We start from the raw sequence: 18,128 nt of genomic DNA, 5'->3' as shown, positions 1-18,128 counted from the left end.
GGGGTCACAGTGTGGCTGGGGGCCATCAATGCAATGTGGCCATTAAATGCTGAATCACTGAATCATTTGGGTTGGAAAAGACCTTTTAAGATCTTCCAGTCCACCCATTCCCCCAGCCCTGCCAAGGCCACCCCTAACCCATGTCTCTCAGCACCACATCTACTTGGCTTTGAAATCCCTCCAGGGATGGGGACCCCACCCCTGCCCTGGGCAGCCTGGGCCAGGGCCTGACAGCCCTTTTGGGGAAGAAATTGTTCCCAAGATCCAAGCTAAACCTCCCCAGCACAACTTGAGGCCATTTCCTCTTCTCCCATCCCTTGTTCCTGGGGAGCAGAGCCCGACCCCCCTGGCTCCAACCTCCTCCCAGGCAGCTGCAGAGCCAGCAGGTCTCCCCTCAGCCTCCTTTGCTCCAGGCTGGTGTTCTCCAGGTCAGCACCCCCAGGTCCCTCAGTTCAGAGCAGCCTGTCACCCTGTGGGCACCAGGCTGGTGCTCCCTCCCATGGGTGCCGTCTTTTCTCTCTGTGTCTCCGGGGCTGCAGAACAGGAGCAGACTGAGGACAGTGCAGAGTGGGAGGTGGCACTGACCTCTGAGCTGACCTGGAGAGAACCCGACAGCCCTCAGGGAGTTCCCTGGGGAAGCACCTTCTTTCTGACACTGCCCATTGCTTTGCAAAAGCTGAAACTGAGCCTAGGGAAAAACGAGTGAATCCCAAAGCTCCTTCTTTTCCATTTATCTGAAATGACCCAGGGCAACTCTCCACTTCCCTGTCTTTCAGGCCAAAAGAGGCATCACAGCCTTGCATGATTATTGCTTCTGGAGTGACTTTCTTCATAGTGGAGCAGATCACCAAAGAGATGAGTTTGTTCCTGAGGAAGAGGGAGCAGACATGACACAGGCACAGGGCAGACCTGGCGCAGCTGTCAGTGGGTCCTCTCCCCACCTGCGTCAGGGGCTCAGCAGCACTGGAAGTTGTGTGGCAGGAGCACGTCCCCTCCCCAGTATGTCCCCTGTGCTGCAGGGGGCACTTAATGCTGGTTTTAAAATCACTCCTGTCCTCTGCCGTGCTGGACCAGAGCTCTGGGCCTGACCTTGCTCCAGGCAGGGGAAGCTGCTGGCCTGAACTGATCTAGGAGGGTGTTTCTACACAGCTGCAAGGTTGACCCTGGTTCTGGATTTCCTGTTTTGTTTGGTAGTGACCCTGCACGTCCCCTGGGACTGAGAGTCCTGGTGCCTGCTGCTCTCAGCCTGCAAAGCTGCTTTCTAATTAAAAGCTAGTTTCCATTTCAGCCAGTTTTTCAGTAGGTGAATGTTTTATCTCCAACACTTCACATTCCAGCTGGCAGAAAATACCTGATAATAATATATCTACTCCAGACATTTCACTCTTGTAGCCTGCAGTGCCCTGGCCCAGCCTGGGGCCTTGACTAACCCCACTGCAGACTTCACAGAATCACAGATGGGGTGGAAGGGACCTCTGAAGATCATCAAGTCCAACCCCCCTGCCAGAGCAGGACCAAATTTAGGGCAGGTCACTCAGAAAGGCATCCAGACAGGTCTGGAAAGTCTCCAGAGAAGGAGACTCCACAGCCTCTCTGGGCAGCCTGTCCCAACTCTTGTAGCCTGCAGTGCCCTGGCCCAGCCTGGGGCCTTGACTAACCCCACTGCAGACTTCACAGAATCACAGATGGGGTGGAAGGGACCTCTGAAGATCATCAAGTCCAACCCCCCTGCCAGAGCAGGACCAAATTTAGGGCAGGTCACTCAGAAAGGCATCCAGACAGGTCTGGAAAGTCTCCAGAGAAGGAGACTCCCCAGCCTCTCTGGGCAGCCTGTCCCAGGGCTCTGTCAATCTCACAGGAAAGAAGTTCTTCCTCATGTGGAGGTGGAACTTCCTGGGCTCCAGTTTGAATCCATTGCCCCTCGTCCTGTCCCAGGGCACAAGTGACAAGAGCTTGTCCTGCCTTCTTGCTGCCCTCATGTATTTATAGACATTCATTAGATCCCCCCTCAGCCTTCTCCTCTCCAGACTGAACAGCCCCAGGTCGCTCAGGCTTTCCTCCTCAGGCAGGTGTTCCAGCCCCTTCATCATCCCCGCAGCCTCCCTTGGACTCTCTCCAGTAGATCCCTGTCCCTCTGGAACTGGGGAGCCCAGAACTGGACACAACACTCCAAGTGAGTTCTCGCCAGGGCTGACTAGAGGGGGATGAGAACCTCCCTCGACCTGCTGGACACACTCCTGATGCACCCCAAGATCCCATTGGCCTTGGCCACAAGGGCACATTGTTGCCCCATGAGCTTGATGAGCTCCTTCTGCTGGAGGCTGAGCTCCTCTCTCTGTGCTGAAGGCACGATGCTGCCCTGGAATACCCAGTTTTCAAGCAGGAGAGGTTGCCCCATGTGCTGCAGAGCTGTGTCCTGTCCCTGCTCAGCCCCACAGCTCATGCAGCACCTTTTGTTTCCTTTCCAAGAGCAATTCCTTCCCAGGACACAGGAAAGCCCATGACAGCCAAGAAACCATTCCTACTGGTTTAACAGCTGGCAGGGGAGGACAGAAACCACATCCAGCCCAGAGGGTCCCTCAGTGGCCAGAATCCATCAGTACTGGGCAGCTTGGGCTGGCATTTTTTTTCTGCACTTTGGCATTTTTTGGCAAAAAATGTGGTGAGGAGCTCCCCTGGCACTCGCCCATCACCAGGGGTGTATGAGAGCTCCTCACCCAGCTCCTCTAGCTCCCTGCCAGTCTTCAGGGCACGTTTGCACTGCTGGTGCTCTACAGTTCTGCAGCCAGCACCAATTAATCTGCAGGTCTCTGAGCTCTTGACAGCTATTGAGTTAATTAAAGTTTGCACTCTTCCTTCAGAAAAAAACCCACTCTGGTTTGATGGAGATCTCTTCAGTGGTGCTCACTTATAGCCTGGCTCTCAGGAGCACAAAGGCCTTTTCCCATCACTTCAGTGGTCTGAAAGGGCCCAGGAGTGTCTGTAACTCACCACTGACTTCCCTGGGTGTGATCCAGAAGATGATTAATCAGATATATTACTCTTTCAAAGTGCTGTGGGTACTTGCTCATTGAGTTTTCCCATCTCTTTTCTCCTGCTGTGTCCCCAGGCCTCAGCTGGAACCCAAGATACCAGAACTTGTCAATTTTATGTTCCTATATACATATATAATGCAGAAAACTTTATCACTTCTTGAATAAAAATATGTGGCTTCTGTGTTTGACAGATCTTGTCTTTGTAGAAAATATCTCTATTGAGAAACAGGAGCAGGACTTGACTGAGTTTGATATATTCACAACTTTTCCAGTCACTTTTGGTCCTCAATGATCCCTTTATGTATAAATTCCATATTGTTTAAATCCTGAATCACAGAATGTTGGGCATTGGAAGGGACCTCTGAAGATCATCAAGTCCAACCCCCCTGCCAGAGCAGGACCAAATTTAGGGCAGGTCACTCAGAAAGGCATCCAGACAGGTCTCGAAAGTCTCCAGAGAAGGAGACTCCACAGCCTCTCTGGGCAGCCTGTCCCAGGGCTCTGTCACCCTCACAGCAAAGAAGTTCTTCCTCACGTTGAGGTGGAACTTCCTGGGCTCCAGTTTGAATCCATTGCCCCTCGTCCTGTCCCAGGGCACAAGTGACAAGAGCTTGTCCTGCCTTCTTGCTGCCCTCATGTATTTATAGACATTCATTAGATCCCCCTTCAGTCTTCTCTCTAGACTGAACAGCCCCTTCATCATCCCTGCAGCCTCCCTTGGACTCTCTCCGGTAGATCCCTGTCCCTCTGGAACTGGGGACCCCAGAGCTGTTCCCAGCCCTGCAGGGGGTCTCAGCAGAGCAGAGCAGAGGGGACAAGCCCCTCCCAGGCCCTGCTGGTCACTCTGCTGGTGACACAGCCCAGGGCACGGTTGGTTTCTGGGCTCCAGTGCACGGTGTTGGCTTATGTTGAGCTTCTCATCACACAACACCCCAAGTCCTCCTCAGGACTGTTTTCAATCCACTCTCCACCCAGCCTGGATTTGTGCTTGGGATTGCCCCAACCCCTGTGCAGGACCTTGCACTTGGCATTGTCAAACTTCATGCAATTTGCACAAGTCCACCTCTCCAGCCTGTCCAGGTTCCTCTGGATGGATCCCTTCCCTCCAGCCTACTGATGCATCCCTCTCTCTCCACAGGATGCAATGTATGGATCAGCTGCACCCTGGATGCTTCTTCCAAGGTGCTGGAGAGAGCTGGGCTGTGTGAGTGGCTGCTGGACTTCTCTTGGCCGTGGCTGCTGAGGAGCACAAAGATTATCTCATGTGTTTTTTCCCTGTGCCAGTGCCATGTGGTGCTGCAAGAAAGGACCTCAGAGGGTCCCTTCATGGGAGGAATGCAGTCACAGAGGGGACATTTCGCTGGCCTCTCAGGCAGTCTGCCCAGGCCTGCCAGCACTGTCTCTCTCTTTTCACTGCATTGCTACACTTGGCATCTTGGCTTCTACATTTGGACTAAATTTGGGTTTGTCCTTCCTGCCTTGAAGGGCACATCAGTGTCCTGCAGTGCTTGGCTGAGGCTCAGCCTGCTCACCACCAGGTTCCTCCGGGCCATTGCAGCCTCCTCCTCTGCTGTCGTGCATCCTCTGCTGGGCTTTGGCCCAACGAGTGTTCCTCCTTCACCCTCACTTTTCAGGCAGTTCCTGTGTCCTGCTGTGGTGCTGCCAAAACAACCCCTGCCTGTCCTGCCTGGCTCCCCAGGTGTCACCCTGCCACGCCAGGCCAGCAGGGACACCTGCCTGTCCTCAGTAATTCCCTGGGAGCTCTGCCAATGCCTCCAGAGCTTTTCTCTTCTCCTCATTTCTGCACATACATACAGACTATAAAATGAATAATGGAATAATAAACTTGTTCCAACTGAAAAAGGCCTTTAAGATCATCCAGCCCACCCGTTCCCCCAGCCCAGCCAAGGCCACCACTGCCCCATGTCTCTCAGCACCATGGATTTGAATTCCCTCCAGGGATGGGGACCCCACCCCTGCCCTGGGCAGCCCGGGCCAGGGCCTGACAGCCCTTTGGGGAAGAAATTGTTCCCAAGATCCAAGCTGAACCTCCCCTGGCACAACTTGAGGCCATTTCCTCTTGTCCCATCCCTTGTTCCTGGGGAGCAGAGCCCGACCCCCCTGGCTCCAACCTCCTCTCAGCAGCTGCAGAGCCAGCAGGTCTCCCCTTAGCTCCTTGTCTCCAGGCTGGACACCCCCAGCTCCCTCAGCTGCTCCTGCTCACACTTGTGCTCCAGCCCCTTCCCCAGCTCCCTTCCCCTTTGATGTCCACACCTAATGCTGACATATCTAAGGCTTTATTATGGTCGAACTTGTTCTCCTGATGAAGACTGAATGCCATCTTCAGGATTCCCATTTCTCCTCTAAGGTGCTGTAGGACTTCTTTTCAAAGCACAGACAGTGAAGAAAGATCACATGGTGCTTCCCAGAAAGCTTGGTTTCATTGCATCCAACTTTGTCAGAGCTTAAACTGCTCGTGCTGCAATTCCCTGCAGCTCATTCCTGCCTCTCTGGGCTGCAGGGGAACGTGGGGAGGAGAAGAAAAACTGGAGTGTAACAAAAAGATGAAGGGTTTGGAGTTCTGGGGCAGCACAAGGGGTCTGGCCACGAGCAGTGACACTGTGTAGGCAGGGGGGCTGGCAGGCAGAGGTTGTGGACAGGGACAGCCCCAGGGCAGGGCAAGGGGCTGAGGAAGGCAGGAGCCAGGTGGTGGGTGAGCTGCCCTGTGTCCATTCTGAGGCCTCATGCACATTTCTCCATGGCAAACCCATGGGTTCCAGGAGATGGAGACCCCATAGCTTCAGAGCAGGACTATCAGGTGAAGGTTTGGTCTCACCCATGCATTTTTTAGGCTGAGAAAGAGGGTGCAAGAAACTGCACCAAAGGTCCCATGGGATAAGGAACTACTGGAAAGAGTCCAGTGCAGGGCCATGGGAATGAGTAGAGGACTTGGAGCATCTGCCCTGTGAGGAAAGACTGAGAGAGCTGGGGCTGCTCAGCCTGGAGAAGAGGAGGTTGAGGGGGGATCTCATCAGTGCTTATAACATCTAGAGGGAGTGTCAGGAGATTGGGCCAGACTCTTTTCAGCAGTGCCCAGTGACAGGGGCAATGGGCACAAGCTGGAACACAAGAGGTTCATGCTAAACATCAGGAAAAACTGCTTCACTGTGAGGGTGAGAGCCCTGGGACAGGCTGCCCAGAGAGGCTGTGGAGGCTCCTTCTCTGGAGACATTCCAAACCCATGTTCACGTTCCTGCAGGATCTGCTGTAGGTGGTCCTGCTCTAGCAGGGGGGTTGGACTAAATGATCTTTATATATCTCTTCCAACCCCAACCACTCTATGACTATGGTGAAAGGTGTCTCTTCAGGCCCCGTTGGGTCTCCAGGGACTTCCACTACACCCTGGCCTGCTAAGACTTGCAGTAGAGCAAATATGCATGACCCAGTGGTGGGACTCGTGCTCTGGGTTAACACACACTGGCCATGGATCTGTTCATTGCCCCTGGAGCTTCTACCTCAACTGCTTTTGAAGTGCCCAAAGGTTGGGTTTCTCTTCATGGGAACTACTTGCCATGGCAGTGATTTCTCAGCCAGGTGGCCCATGAGTTATTCCAGGAAAGTTTTCTGGGGCTGTTGCACACCGAGCTTCCCAGCTGCCCAGGAGGTGGCAGTCCTGCCTCGGACTGTGTGTGCAACCAGAGCCCAGGCAGCACCAGAAGTTTCCTGAAGAGTGGTTTGAGGCTTTAAGGAAACTCAAGTCATAGGCTGTGTGCTTGGCTCTGCTGGGGAAGGAGAAGGCTACGTGGTGAGCCCTCATCAGTGAGGCCAGTTTGTGCTCAGCAGGCAAGTATGAATGGTGTGAACCTCAGCGATGGGACACTGCTGCTGTCAAGGAGGTATCAACACAGATGACCTGGAGATGTGAGGTCTGTGCAGCTTGAGCTCCTCTGAGTTTGAAGGCTTTGATCACAGCCAGGTGGAAGCTTCCTCATGAGGATCCAGCCCCTGACCACTGGCTGCCTCTTCCCCAGTGGAGTCATGCCTGGTGCCTTTAGCATTGGAGCAGGGAACCATCATCACTGCCAACCCCTGCCCCTCCCAGGAGCCCCATCTGTCCCCCTGCTGCTCATTTCCAGCCCCCAGCCCCTGTTACGTTTCCCCTTGGTCCCCAGGAAAGCTGAGGAGGGACTTTTGACAAGGAGGAGTGATAGGACAAATGGAAATGGTTTTAAACTGGAAGAGGGGAGATTTAGATTAGACATGAGGAGGAAATTCTTGGGTGTGAGGGTGGTGAGACCCTGGCCCAGGTTGACCAGGGAAGCTGTGGCTGCCCCATCCCTGGCAGTGTTGAAGGGCAGGTTGGATGGGGCTTGGAGCAGCCTGGGCTGGTAGGAGGTGTCCCTGCCCATGCAGGGGGTTGGAACTAGATGGTCTGAAAGGGGCTGGACCCCTCCCGAGGCCAGGGCCAGCCTGGAGGGGACCTGCAAGCTCCTGAGATGAAGCAACCAGGACAGGGGAGTAATTGCTACAGTCAGGGCTTGGCTGCTGCCTGCCAGACCTGCAGCCACAGCCCAGTGATTGCAACAAGATAGGAAAGAAAAGTCACTTTGCTGCCCAATACATGGGAGGGTATTTCTTGAGACAAGTAGCCTTGACCTCAGAATATCTCCTATCCATGGCAGAGGGAGGAGGAGGCTGCCTGGGGTGTTGTAGGGCTGTGAAGCAAATGATGTTGATCAGAACTGATCAGAGCTGGTGCCCACGGGGCTGCAGGGGCTGTGAGCACATGTGCAAACTCACTGGCTCAGAAGGAAAAGGGTGTCAGAAGGGTCTCTTGGAGGATGGCCCCAGGGCTGATGTGAAGACATCTGTATCATCTTATTTCTTGGGTTTGGAATGCAAAGGATTCCTCTGGAGAGCTGCATGTCACCAGTGGCACTGGGCAGCTCCTGGGTCCCCTCGAGCCCCTCTGGTGTGTGGGGGGCCAAGGGTCCTGCTGGCCAAGGGGTGGCCCTGACTCTGTGCAAGGGAGCCTGGCTCCAGGACAGCAGGGAAACAGCACAGCTCACCTATGGATATGAATAAGGGAGAAAAAGGGATATAATTGGAGAATTTTATTAAAATCTTAGATTTTATCTCCAGTAAAATTCCTCCCTGAGCAGCTTTAGTCACGCTCAGCCCCATGCCAGCTCCACCTTGCAAAAGCCTTGTTCAAACCTGTCTCTGTTAAAGGCTGTCCCTGCCACCTGCACCCACCAGCACCCACCTGCTGGGAGCCCCTTCAGCCTGTGTTCTCTGAGGACCTGTGGTACTTGGAAGTGCACAAAGTGGTGATGAGGTCAGAAGAGACCTGCCCTCCCTGCAAGGTTACTCCTAGCAATCTCAAACCTTTCCCAGACTGGTATGTCATGTACACAGGGTCCATGTGGCAGACCAGGAGCCCTCCTTCCCCACCAGGGAAGATCAAGTGTTAAACCATCACAGTGGGTTACATTAGCAGTGTGGAGATACCACCATCAAAGCACCTAATGTCGTTCTTCACTTGCTAATCACTGCATTCGTGGCAGTAAATTCCAGGATTTGGGAGATGGAAGATGATGAACAGAGTGTCCCTCCATCCCCAAACCCTCTGCAGTTGTTTGTGGCCCTGGCTCCCAGGGCTCAGCTCACTGGAGGCAGCAGATGGCATCATCACACAACCCCCAGCAGCCCTGATGTTCTTCAGAGGATTTTCTCTCTTGGTCCACGTTTACATTATCTCAAATCCTGCCTCTTGAAACACATTCATTCCCGACCATGAGCTTACAAACTGGCTCTGTCCTTGCATGTGTCTGTTCCCCTTTTCCCTCCTGTGCCAGTGGATGGTCACATAGGGCACTGGGAGTGTTCAGGAGGAAACTGGGACATTGCAGTAGGTGACATAGAACCATGGAATCATTTGGGTTGGAAAAGACCTTTAAGATCACCAAGTCCAACCATTCCCCCAGCCCTGCCAAGGCCACCATTGACCCATGTCCCTCAGCACCACATCTACATGGTTTTGAAACCCCTCCAGGGATGGGGACTCCACCACTGCCCTGGTTTTGAAACCTCATGTAACAGGCAGAGTTTGTGGGGGGAAAAAACCCTCCTACTTCTTTGATTTATGGATAAACTCCTTTGGGTATCTTGTTCACTTCCCTGCTTGCTCCGTTCCAATGGTTGAGCTCCAAGTTAGAGCCCAGGGGGAACTCTGGAAGGGTCTTGGAGTAACCTGAACTACTCTGAGCCAGGAATGCAACCTGGGTTTCACCTGCACAGGCAACTCAGCCTTGCTAGGCAAAGTCCCATCCATCCTGATTCTCTCTCCAGGAATGATGGTTTTGAAGCTGTTTATGTGATTCTGTCATTTTTAAAATGTGAAACTTTGGAAAATTGGGGGTTTTTTTCAGTATTTTTTTGCAACCATAGGCCCAGGCTGGCTTGGGCAAAAGTGTCATTTGTCACTGTAGGTTGTACTGTAGGAAACAGCACATGGTGGTGGCTTGGTGGCACGTGGCTGCCCCATGCAGAGGACATCCTGTGGGCCATGAAACTTCTGCACTCTCAGCTGGAGGAGGCATATTTTCCCAGCACCAAGTGTGACTCCTGCTTTTACCTGAGACTCAGACAGAAACGGTTTCAAGCTTCCACTGGCCTAGTTCCTTCCTGACACAAATCCCAGACATAATCAGCTGGACAGTTGCCACCACTTGGTTCATGCCTATGACCCCTAATGAGCCATGCGGCATGTTTGCTCCAGGACAAAGCAGGGACATCCCTGGGGTCTTCCATGGCACTGGTTTGCTGCATCCATCTCCTGTCCACCTCAGCATGGGTCCAGCAGGAGAACCTTAGAGCACCTTCCATTATGTGAAGGGGCTCCAGGAAAGCTGGGGAGGGACTTCTGACAAGGGCAGGGAGAGATGGGACAAGGGGGAAGGATTTCAAACGGAAAGAGGAGATTGGGATGAGATTTTTAGGAAGAAATTCTTTGTTGTGAGGGTGGTGAGACACTGGCTGAGGTTGCCCAAGGAAGCTGTGGCTGCCCCATCTCTGGAAGTGTTGAAGGGCAGGTTGGATGGGGCTTGGAGCAACTTGTGACGGGGGTCCCTGCCCATGAAGGGGAGCTGGAACTAGATGAGCGTTGAGGTCCCTCCCAACACAAACCATTCATTGATCTTCTGTCCTGCTGCACAGGCTTGTGTTAATTCACCCTCTCTCCTGCCCCAGGTTGGCCCAAGGACTGCAGTGAGCTCCCTGCTGGCAGCCCCAGTGGTGTCTACATCATCCAGCCCCCAGGCCTGCACCCCATCACGGTGCCCTGCGAGGCGGGCGGGACGGACGGGGGCTGGACGGTCGTGCAGAGGAACCGGCAGAGCACGGGGATCAGCTGGGCCGAGTCCTGGAGCACCTACAAGCACGGGTTTGGGAACGTGCACACCGAGTTCTGGCTGGGCACCGAGTACATCCACCAGATCACCCAGCAGAAGGTCTACCAGGTCAGGTTTCTGATCTGGGATGCTTCAAACAACATGCACGTTGCAGACTACAGCCTCTTCAGCGTGGAAGACGAGTCCCAGGGCTACCGGCTGCGGCTGGGAACGTACTCGGGAACAGCAGGGGATGCCATGGACTCAAAAAACCCCAGGAAGGTACACAACAACATGAAGTTCTCCACAAAGGATCGAGATCAGGACACCTACAGAGGGAACTGTGCCTCCAGATATGGAGGGGGGTGGTGGTTCTCAGCCTGTTATTCCGCGCAGCTGAACGTCAAGGGGCACATAACGTGGGGCAGCCTGTGCAAAGGCAACTGCAAAGCTTCTGCCATCCTCATCAAACCAGCTCCCTGCTGCTAGTTGCATTTTCATCTCCATTCTGTCCAACCTGCAGCTAATTCTGGCTCCGCAAAGAGATGGAAAAAGGCAAAACATGTCATGGCGAAATCTAGTGTCCTGGGGGGGCTTAGCTGAGGTTGGTCATCTCCCAGCTACTGAAGAAAATAAGGCATCTTCCACTTTTTCTCCCTTCTGTAGATTCCCTCTACTCCTCAACTGTGTCTTTATGCTTTCGTTCAGGGTCAGATAATTTTGATGATGTCAACAATCAGAACAGTCTCCTCCAAAATCTGGAGTTCCCACATCTGAAATGTGCTTCAGTTAAAATATGCAATGGCCAAACACCAGCATATCTGTACGGCTGTGTAAGTTAATTTACATCCTTAACTTCAGGCTCACTACCTCATTTTCACTTGCTGAAGATCTTGCTCAAGGCATTCATGGGCACAGTCAGATTCCCACTCTGTATCTTCCGCACTGCAGGCTTAATAGTTGTTAAATAGTCAGATAAATCTGTGCTCCAAAATCTGTCTCCACTGGAAAGGCCTGTTTAAAATCTTTGAAGTGCTCACAGAAGCTGATGTGTCAGGTTTCCACCTCTGAAGCTCAGCTTTCCTGTAGGACACACTTTGGGCACTGCAGGGCAAGAGCAGAGCGTAAATAAAGCTCAGGCCCCAGCCTTTGCAGGCAGCAGTTGAGTGGATGCATAGGAAATGTCAAAACCTTTTCATTCCTTTCAGCACCAGAGAGGCTGAGGTTCTGTTGTCCACCCTCTGCGCATCCCCAGGGGCCCTGGGGAGCTCATCTCCCGGGCCAGGGTCACGATGACTTCCATGAGCTGGCAGCCTGAAGAGAAGGAACAAGTCTGCCTTGGTTATTTTGAAACTGAAAAGAGATAGAATCATAGAATTGTTTTGGTTGGAAAAGCCCTTTAAGGTCACCAAGTCCAACCATTCCCCCAGCCCTGCCCAGGCCACCACTGCCCCATGTCCCTCAGCACCACATCGATACGGATTTGAAACCCTCCAGGGATGGGGACCCCACCCCTGCCCTGGGCAGCCTGGGCCAGGGCCTGACAGCCCTTTGAGGAGGAAATTGTTCCCAATATCCAAGATAAACCTCCCTGGCACAACTTGAGGCAATTTCCTCTTGTCCCACCCCTTGTTCCTGGGGAGCAGAGCCCGACCCCCCTGGCTCCAACCTCCTCTCAGCAGCTGCAGAGCCAGCAGGTCTCCTCTCACCCCCTTTGCTCCAGGCTGGACACCCCCAGCTCCCTCAGCTGCTCCTGCTCACACTTGTGCTCCAGCCCCTTCCCCAGCTCCCTTCCCCTTCCCTAGTTGAGTGGATGCATAGGAAATGTCAAAACCTTTTCATTCCTTTCAGCACCAGAGAGGCTGAGGTTCTGTTGTCCACCCTCTGCGCATCCCCAGGGGCCCTGGGGAGCTCATCTCCCGGGCCAGGGTCACGATGACTTCCATGAGCTGGCAGCCTGAAGAGAAGGAACAAGTCTGCCTTGGTTATTTTGAAACTGAAAAGAGATAGAATCATAGAATTGTTTTGGTTGGAAAAGCCCTTTAAGGTCACCAAGTCCAACCATTCCCCCAGCCCTGCCCAGGCCACCACTGCCCCATGTCCCTCAGCACCACATCGATACGGATTTGAAACCCTCCAGGGATGGGGACCCCACCCCTGCCCTGGGCAGCCTGGGCCAGGGCCTGACAGCCCTTTGAGGAGGAAATTGTTCCCAATATCCAAGATAAACCTCCCTGGCACAACTTGAGGCAATTTCCTCTTGTCCCACCCCTTGTTCCTGGGGAGCAGAGCCCGACCCCCCTGGCTCCAACCTCCTCTCAGCAGCTGCAGAGCCAGCAGGTCTCCTCTCACCCCCTTTGCTCCAGGCTGGACACCCCCAGCTCCCTCAGCTGCTCCTGCTCACACTTGTGCTCCAGCCCCTTCCCCAGCTCCCTTCCCCTTCCCTGGACACGCTCCAGCCCCTCAAGGCCCTTCTTGTTGTGAGGGGCCCAGAACTGACCCCAGGATTTGAGAGGGACAATCCTTGGTCCTGCTGGCCACATTGGTGCTGGTACAGGCCAGGATGCTGGTGACCTGCTTGGCTACCTGGGCACACTGGGTGGCAGATTGCAAGGTGCCCTACAATTCCTATGTGGGAAGACCTGTTCCCTGCAGTCCATCCCTCTGGCACCCACAGGGCTGCTCCTCCCAGGTGGGATTTTTTCATCTGCATCAGCCAGTTTTGGGGTTTGCAGGTGGGCACTGATGCCCTCTCACCACTTACTGCAGGGTGAACTCCACAACCACCACCTGCAAACAGGGTGAGTCTGTTGGTGCCCTAATGTTCCCCTGGCAGGAGGATATGACCTGGAAGCCCTCAAGCCCAGGGTGAGCAAGGGAAGCACCTCAAAAACATCTGCATGGTCCTTTGTTCCTGTGCCTGGACTGGCTATCAGCACACCCAAACACTGCCTGGGCTTTCCAAGAGCTGGAGCACACAAAAGGCTCCCAGTTCATCCCAGGAAAGGTGATACAGGTAAGGTACTTTATGTCTTTGGGGATTTTGGGCCTGTGCATGAGAGGTCTCGTTTGTGAAGGAGGGACTGGGATCTGAGCAGAGTGAGGGAGCACAAGGAGGGCTCAGGAAAGCTCTGACAGGGGCAGAAAAGTGACAACAGGTAAGTGACCAGACCAACTTTTGCATTGGTTTATGTCAGGACTCAACATCACAGCTCAGAAAATGCAGAAGTCCTCAAGCAGGATCTGCCAAGGCCAAGCCTGTGGACACACCAATTCCATCCCTGACCATCAACCCACTGGTGCCACACAACGTTTCCCACAAAAATAATGGCTTTGCACTTTTCTTGAAAGGCTCCAAATGTTCCTTCTTTGAGGGAAGCAGCACCCCAGCAGATGCCATCCCTTTCATCTTCCAGCCACCGTGGTATTAATGTGCTAAAAATGCCTCCAAGGGGGTGTGAATTTTAGAGTCTCTGGCGTGGTGATGAGAGCTGCCTTCCTCAGAGCTGGAGAGAGAGGCTGGCCAAGAAAACTGCTGAAAACCAATCTTTTCTTATCTTGTTATGTGTGAGGGGGCTTTTTTTATACACTCTAGTTTTACTGGGTCTTGGTGTCTGCCTTTTAGAGTGGTATTTCTCTGTCTGCCTCCTCCTAGGCCCCCGTGCAGTGAGTCATGAGGAGCATGACAGGCAAGAGGAGGCAGCTGCCAGCTCAGAGCAAAGACTGAACTCAGTGCAGAAGGTAATAACTTCAAGAAAATGTTCTCAGCTGTCAAACTTGGGGATTTCTTGTCACATTTAGAAACCTTCTTTTGGCTAGCTCTCCTGCCTTAAGATGGGTTTGGAGACACGTGTGGAGAGTGACCCAGGACCTGGTGGCTGCACAGCTCTGAGGAGGTGGAAGGCAGCAGGGAGGCAGCAGCTCCCACCAGCACGGTGTTCCCCTCAGCACCATCCCCTCCCACCATGGGAAGGAGGTACCATCAGGTATCCTGTCCTCACAGTGAGTCTCCTTGGCTTGATCAGGAAAGTCTCGTTTGTACCATGTCCTCTTGTTATCCCTAAACAACCTGGTTTTGCCTTTTCTCCAAGCTCTAGGGCTGTTGTGTGTCTAAAGGTGTCTTCTGCTCTCTCCAGAGAGGCTTGGACAGCTTGTCCCATAGTATCAGAAGTGCTGTGTGCCAGCTAGCCCTCTCCAGCAAGGTCCTCTTTCTGGCCAAGCAAGCCAGCACTCATCACCACCATGAAAGGCATCTCAGACACAAATGCAACGTGACTCTGAGGTTAGTAAGGAGAAGACATTGTCTGTGAAAGTTGTGAAATGCATCCCCTGGAGAAAGCTGATGAAGAGGCCTCAGAAAAGAAATCAGATGGAGCCTGTGACTCCCCATCCAGTGACAAGGAGAACTCCAGCCAGGCAGCCCAGGACAACCAGAAGGAAGCCATCCTGAAGGAGGATGACAACAGGAGGGAGAGTATGAGTAAGTAGTAAGCCAGCATGGGAGGAGGTAGCACCTGGCAGTGAGTATTTGAATGGATGTCATCTTGGGCCTGGGCTGTGAATGTCACATGGGAGGCTCTCAGGTTGTTCCAGGGGAGGTTTAGATTGGATATAAGAAGAAATGTCTTCCCTGAACGGGTTGTTAAACAGCAGCACAGGCTGCCCAGGCTGGTGGTTGAATCCCCATCCCTGGAGGTGTTTAAAAGCCCTGTGGATGTGGTGCTGAGGGACATGGGTCAGCACTGGAGTCGGGTTAATGGTTGGATTTATGATCTTCAAGGTCTTTTCCAACCAGAACGATTCTGTGGTTTAGGTGTTTAGAAGAAGCCATTTGAGAAGTGCAGAGGCTCGTTGCTTCCTCTTCTTCTGGGCCCCAGAGGGTGCTCTCACCCCAGGCTGTGCCAGGCAGCTTCCAGCAGGAGGGCAGGGCTGCAGGCCAGAGAGCCCAGGCACGTTGCCTGAGCAGTGCAGCTGCAGGTTGCAGTTTTCTCTTCCATCTCCTACTGCTGCCAGGAGCACTGGGAGCCCGTCAGCACAGGCCATGACACCAGAGAGCAGGGCAAGGCCACCTGGGATGGAAAGCACCAGGACTCTCCTTGCACGGCCGTGGCACAGGAAATTTCTTTCCAGGCAAAGGAAATACAATCAGCTCTCTCTGAACTCGGGTTTCCCAAACCTCTCCAAAGGATTGAATTATTTGGGATGCCACCATCTCTTTTGGATAAGAAACTGATATTCTGCCTTCCCTCAAAAGCTTTCACTGCTTTCCCTTGGCTGTTACGGTGTGATCTGACCCACCCTGAGTTACTGCTTCCCCTCCTTGTGAGTTCACCTCTGCTCCTCCTAGGGCCATGGAAGCACAGAATCCCAGACTGGTTTGGGTTGGAAGGGACCTTAAAGATCATCTAGTTCCAAGCCCCCTGCATGGGCACGGACACCTCCCACTAGGCCTAATCCAGGCAGTTTTGATGTGTTCAGTCTTTTCTTGCAGGGATGTCATTCCCACTCCTGCTCACCCCTTCCTCATCTCTGTCACCTTTTCCAGTTCTTCTGCATCTTTCCTGAACCAGTTGCCAAAACTGCACAGAGCCCTGAGCAGCCCCTGCTTTACACAGCTGTAGTTTCCTGCTGGGGGTCCGTTCCTTTCCTTCCAGTTTCTGAACTTTTTACTTTTACTTCTCAAATGCTCCTCAACCTTCAGCTGATGTTTTCAGAGACTTGCCCACAATCACCCCCAGACCTGCCTGGTAGCAGTAGCTAATCCAGGCTCCCCCACTGTGTCACTAGGGAGGTGCTTCACTGTACCCTTATCAACATGGATTTCATTTCCTTTTTTATCACCCACCCACCCTGCAGCCTGAAATCCTTCTGCAGCTTTCTCCAGCCACTTTTAGACATGACTGTTCTGAACCATTTGCTCCACCAGGAAACACTGTCCCTGGGCTATTTCCTGCCTTTTCTCCATCACTTATAAATAACCTGAGAAAGCCAAGCCCAGTAGATACTTGCAGCATCCAACAGCCAAGCTCTCTGAACAGGGAATGTTTACCAATTAGTCTTATCTTTGTTTCCCAGCTCTGCAACCTATTGATCTGCCACAGCTTGGTGTCTTTGGACAATCTGTGATAGATCTTAAAAGCTTTTTTGGATGACATTGTATTGACCAAATCACTGCTGCCCACACCCACCTCCTCCTTCCACCAACAGTGACAGATTTCTGAGCCACAACTTTCCTCTGTATTGACTCTTCCTCAGGTTGTTGTGTTTATTTAGGAGTTTCCACAAATCCCATGTTTATGACAATTTCTACCTATTTGCTAAGGGCAGAAACTAGACTCTTAACTCTGGAGATCCTGAGATGAGTCACAGCCTTTCAAAAACAAACACTATCTGTGCCACCTTGGTAGGCAAGTAATGGGTGGCATCCTGCTGTCAGCACACCTGAGATGTGCTGGGGAATGTGGTGAGGGCTCCTGGGTGATGGGCTCTGGTCCTAGAGGTCTGGACCTCTTCACAGAACCATAGAATCATAGAATGGTTTGGGCCGAAAGAGAACTTAAAGATCATTTAGTCCCTACCCCCTGCATGGGCTGGGACACCCACCAGCCCAGGCTGCTCCAAGCCCCATCCAACCTGCCCTTCAACACTGCCAGGGATGGGGCAGCCACAGCTTCCCTAGGCACCCTGGGCCAGGGTCTCACCACCCTCACAGGAAAGAATTTCCTCCTAATATCTCATCTCAATTTCCCCCTTTTCAGCTTAAGACTGTTCCTCCTTGTCCTATTGCTACACATAGAACTAGGAGGCACAGAGCAGGGGAGGGGGCTGGAACCCCTCTCAGGACACCTCAGAGGGAAAAGTGATCCATCCTCATGATGCAAATGAAGCTCAGTTAACTGAAGTCTTATAACTGAGTTCTCGTGTCTGAACAGTCTTGACCAGCAGCAGCAGCAGCCAGGTTTGCTGAAGCCTTGGGCCACAAGCTGCCAACTTGCACCTGGAGAAGTTGAACTTACCTTGATCTGTTGCTACGACAGGTGAAGAAAGGTCCCAAGACCAGCACAAACTGGGAGGTAAGAAGGCTATGGCTGTCAGCAGAAGCTGCAACCTGCACAGATAAGAGCAGGCAAAGGCCCAGAGGAGCCAGAGGAGGAATCCGACACAGATCACAGTGACCTCAGACCAGAAATCTTATTGGACCGAGAAGTGCCTGAGCAGGGTGTGAGGAAGGGGTGCCTGGATTGTCAGAGTGCCCAGGGGTTTCTCCTCTCTGGTTCCTCTCCAGAAGCACCAGCTCCAGCTGCTCCTATTGTTGTACCACCCCATTCAGTTTTTTCCATCCTGTTATCTGATGCTTGAGACTTCCCTGCAGGAAACCTAGGGTGGTGGAAACTTCTTTAACCTCCAGGACTGTGTGACAAGGTGTGTAAATCCCAGCCCAGCAGAGCAGTGGGTGCTCACGTCCCCTCCCCAGATGGGCGCACCTGGGAGCAGGGGCTGCTCCTCAGCACGGCTGGGTGACTCCGCGCTGAGCTGGCTGCCTGTTGCTGTAATTCTGCCTGTTTGTGTCCCTTAATCTGTATTTGTTCCCGGGAAGCGCGGGGAGATCCAGGAGGGCCGAGGCCGTAGGCAAACACGGGCCGGCTCCTGTCCCCGCAGCGTTGGCCATTAACCCCGGGTAAACAGAGCTGCTGCCAGCGAG

The 18,128-nt window shown here is 53.2% G+C and overlaps 2 protein-coding genes across 2 annotated transcripts in view; both read left to right on the top strand.

Moving 5' to 3' along the window:
- The window catches only part of LOC104390994 (angiopoietin-related protein 6-like), a 13,222-nt gene extending 2,307 nt beyond the window's left edge, over positions 1–10,915 (top strand). The window contains exon 2 of the mRNA XM_010000205.1: positions 10,287–10,915. Within this exon, the coding sequence (XP_009998507.1) occupies positions 10,287–10,915 (629 nt within the window). The remainder of the gene's footprint in view (positions 1–10,286) is intronic.
- Positions 10,916–14,746: 3,831 nt separating this feature from the next.
- Positions 14,747–18,128, top strand: part of MLXIPL (MLX interacting protein-like) — a 28,855-nt gene continuing 25,473 nt past the window's right edge. Inside the window, exon 1 of the mRNA XM_010000204.1 lies at positions 14,747–14,906. Coding sequence (XP_009998506.1) covers positions 14,747–14,906 — 160 coding nt within the window. The remainder of the gene's footprint in view (positions 14,907–18,128) is intronic.

The sequence above is a fragment of the Chaetura pelagica genome, unplaced genomic scaffold, assembly GCF_000747805.2.
Source record: "Chaetura pelagica isolate M959 unplaced genomic scaffold, ChaPel_1.0 scaffold516, whole genome shotgun sequence".
Taxonomy (NCBI): domain Eukaryota; kingdom Metazoa; phylum Chordata; class Aves; order Apodiformes; family Apodidae; genus Chaetura; species Chaetura pelagica.
This window is presented reverse-complemented; position numbering and strand designations above follow the sequence as displayed.